We start from the raw sequence: 2,500 nt of genomic DNA, 5'->3' as shown, positions 1-2,500 counted from the left end.
CTACTATACTACTACTACTACTACTACTACTACTACTACTACTACTACTACTACTACTTCTACTACTGCTACTACTACTACTGCTGCTACTACTACTACTACTACTACTACTACTACTACTACTACTAGTACTACTACTACTACTACTACTACTACTACTACTACTACTACTACTACTACACTACTACTACTACTACTACTACTACTACTACTACTACTACTATAATGGCATCTTATTTTCTAGTCTAAATATAATATGCTGGTCGTCAATAAAAATCTTCCATCCTCTCTCTTTCTCTTTCGTCCTGTAATTCTTAGAATTTTCCCATACATAAAAAAAATTGAGCTTTTATATGGCGCAATATCCACTTAACGTGGCGATGTTAGGCGATGTAACAATTTTTCGGACAAAGACAACGCTGTTAACGGCCAGGTACTCATTTTACACCTGAGTACGGTGAGAGAATGTGAGTAAAGAGTCTTTTCCAAGGACTCAACTATGCGTCGAGCGAGACTCGAACCCATGACCTTCCGATCAGAAAGCGAGTGTCATACCACTAGACCACATAGCCGTACATCCTGCTACTACAATAATTATATCACATTATGATTCAATATGTAACCTATTAATTATTAGTCCTCCAAAGGACTGGTTGACACACACACTTACAAGGATTTTAGAACTGAAAAATAAAATCTGTGATTTTTCTTCCTAGCCTAAGTTTAGATTTTGTAACTAAAAAATAAAAGTTGTCACTTTTCTTCCTGGCCTAAGTTTAGATGTTGTAACTGAAAAAAATAAAATCTGTGATTTTTCTTCTTAGCTTAATATTAGATTTTGTAACTGAAAAAATAAAAGCTGTGACTTTTCTTCCTGGCCTAATATTAGATTTTGTAACTAAAAAATAAAAGCTGTGACTTTTTTTTTCCTAGCCTAAGTTTAAATTTTCTAACTGGACAGATAAAAGCTGTGACTTTTCTTCCTAGCCTAATATTAGATTTTGTAACTAAAAAATAAAAGCTGTAACTTTTCTTCCAAGCCTAAGTTAAGATTTTGTAAATGAAAAAATAAAAGCTGTGACTTTTCTTCCTAGCCTAAGTTTAGATTTTGTAACTGAAAAAATAAAAGCTGTGACTTTTCTTCCCAGCGTAAGTTTAGATTTTGTAACTGAAAAAAATAAAAGCTGTGACTTCTCTTCCTAGCCTAAGTTTAGATTTTGTAACTGAACAAATAAAAGCTGTGACTTTCCTTCCTAGCCTAAGTTTAGATTTTGTAACTAAAAAATAAAAGCTGTGACTTTTTTTCCTCGCCAAAGTTTAGATTTTATAACTGAAATAATAAAAGCTGTCACTTTTCTTCCTAGCCTAATATTAGATTTTGTAACGGGAAAAATAAAAGCTGTGGCTTTTCTTCCTAGCCTAAGTTTAGATTTTGTAACTGAAAAAATTAAAGCTGTGACTTTTCTTCCTAGCCTAAGTTTTGATTTTGTAACTGAAAAAATAAAAGATGTGGCTAATAGGATTCACTAGTCTGATGTCACGCCGCCCGGAAACGGCGGCCATCTTGGTTCTAAACAAAGAAAATCATTATTTTTTATTTTTCATGCTGGCTAGAACATTTGTTATGTTATGCCTTGTGATCAGAATGTGTAAAAGTCAAAACATGATCAAATTTATGTGTTTTTTTTCTTCCTCTCGCCGGGGAAATATTCCATACGAGCGTCCGCGATTGTTCAGATAGTATAGAACCAGTGTTACTAAGTTACCATGCGTCATTAGGAAGGAAGTGACGTTAATTACGACTGTTGAAGAGTGTTTATGTGATTTTAATTTCAGTCTTACCTGGCAGTCCCTTTAACCCTGGTGCTCCAGGAAATCCGGGCATACCTTCGTCACCCCTGTGGCCTTTATTTCCTCTAATGGGAATTGGGCCATCCACGTGACCTGGTAGTCCAGGCTCTCCTTTTTCACCTGCAAAGGAATAATGGGATGAAATTAATAGGAGGAATTTTTTGTATCTGACAGGTGAGAACTATAAATAGGGAATGAGATTAGCGGAAGAGTAGCGTCCCTTGTTTGGACGTCACCGGCGGAAAAGTTATTAGAGAGAGAACGTCATGTTGGTTGTACGCATGCGTCTCTCGTTCTCGCTTCCGGTGAAAGCGGCATGAGACACTTCACCGAAAGCGAGGACGAGAGAGACGCATGCGCAAAACCATTTTGACGTTCTCTCTGTAAGCTGACTTCCAATCAAGGGATGCTACTCTTCCGATAATCTCATTCCCTATTGTGGAAGACGTAGACAATGCTTGATATTATACGATTCTTTCATCTCTTTTTTATTTGTGACCCATCGTCTCAAAACAGTATTATGTCGGAACGAACCAGTTTCTTTAGAGCCGAATTAAATGTTAAACTGGTCAAAAAAATAAATTGTTGGCTTAAGCACCCTAAAATAAGGTATCCATTCTCCTCAATAAAACATACAAACTCAACACAA

General features: G+C 36.0%; 1 protein-coding gene across 1 annotated transcript in view; it reads right to left on the bottom strand.

The window, feature by feature from the left end:
- The window catches only part of LOC144981111 (uncharacterized), a 33,147-nt gene that overhangs the window by 13,191 nt on the left and 17,456 nt on the right, over positions 1 to 2,500 (bottom strand). Inside the window, exon 8 of the mRNA XM_078929252.1 lies at positions 1,843 to 1,971. Coding sequence (XP_078785378.1) covers positions 1,843 to 1,971 — 129 coding nt within the window. The remainder of the gene's footprint in view (positions 1 to 1,842; positions 1,972 to 2,500) is intronic.

Source organism: Berghia stephanieae, chromosome 10, assembly GCF_034508935.2.
Source record: "Berghia stephanieae isolate SIO BIC M18660-M18661 chromosome 10, UCSD_Bste_1.3, whole genome shotgun sequence".
NCBI lineage: Eukaryota > Metazoa > Mollusca > Gastropoda > Nudibranchia > Aeolidiidae > Berghia > Berghia stephanieae.
This window is presented reverse-complemented; position numbering and strand designations above follow the sequence as displayed.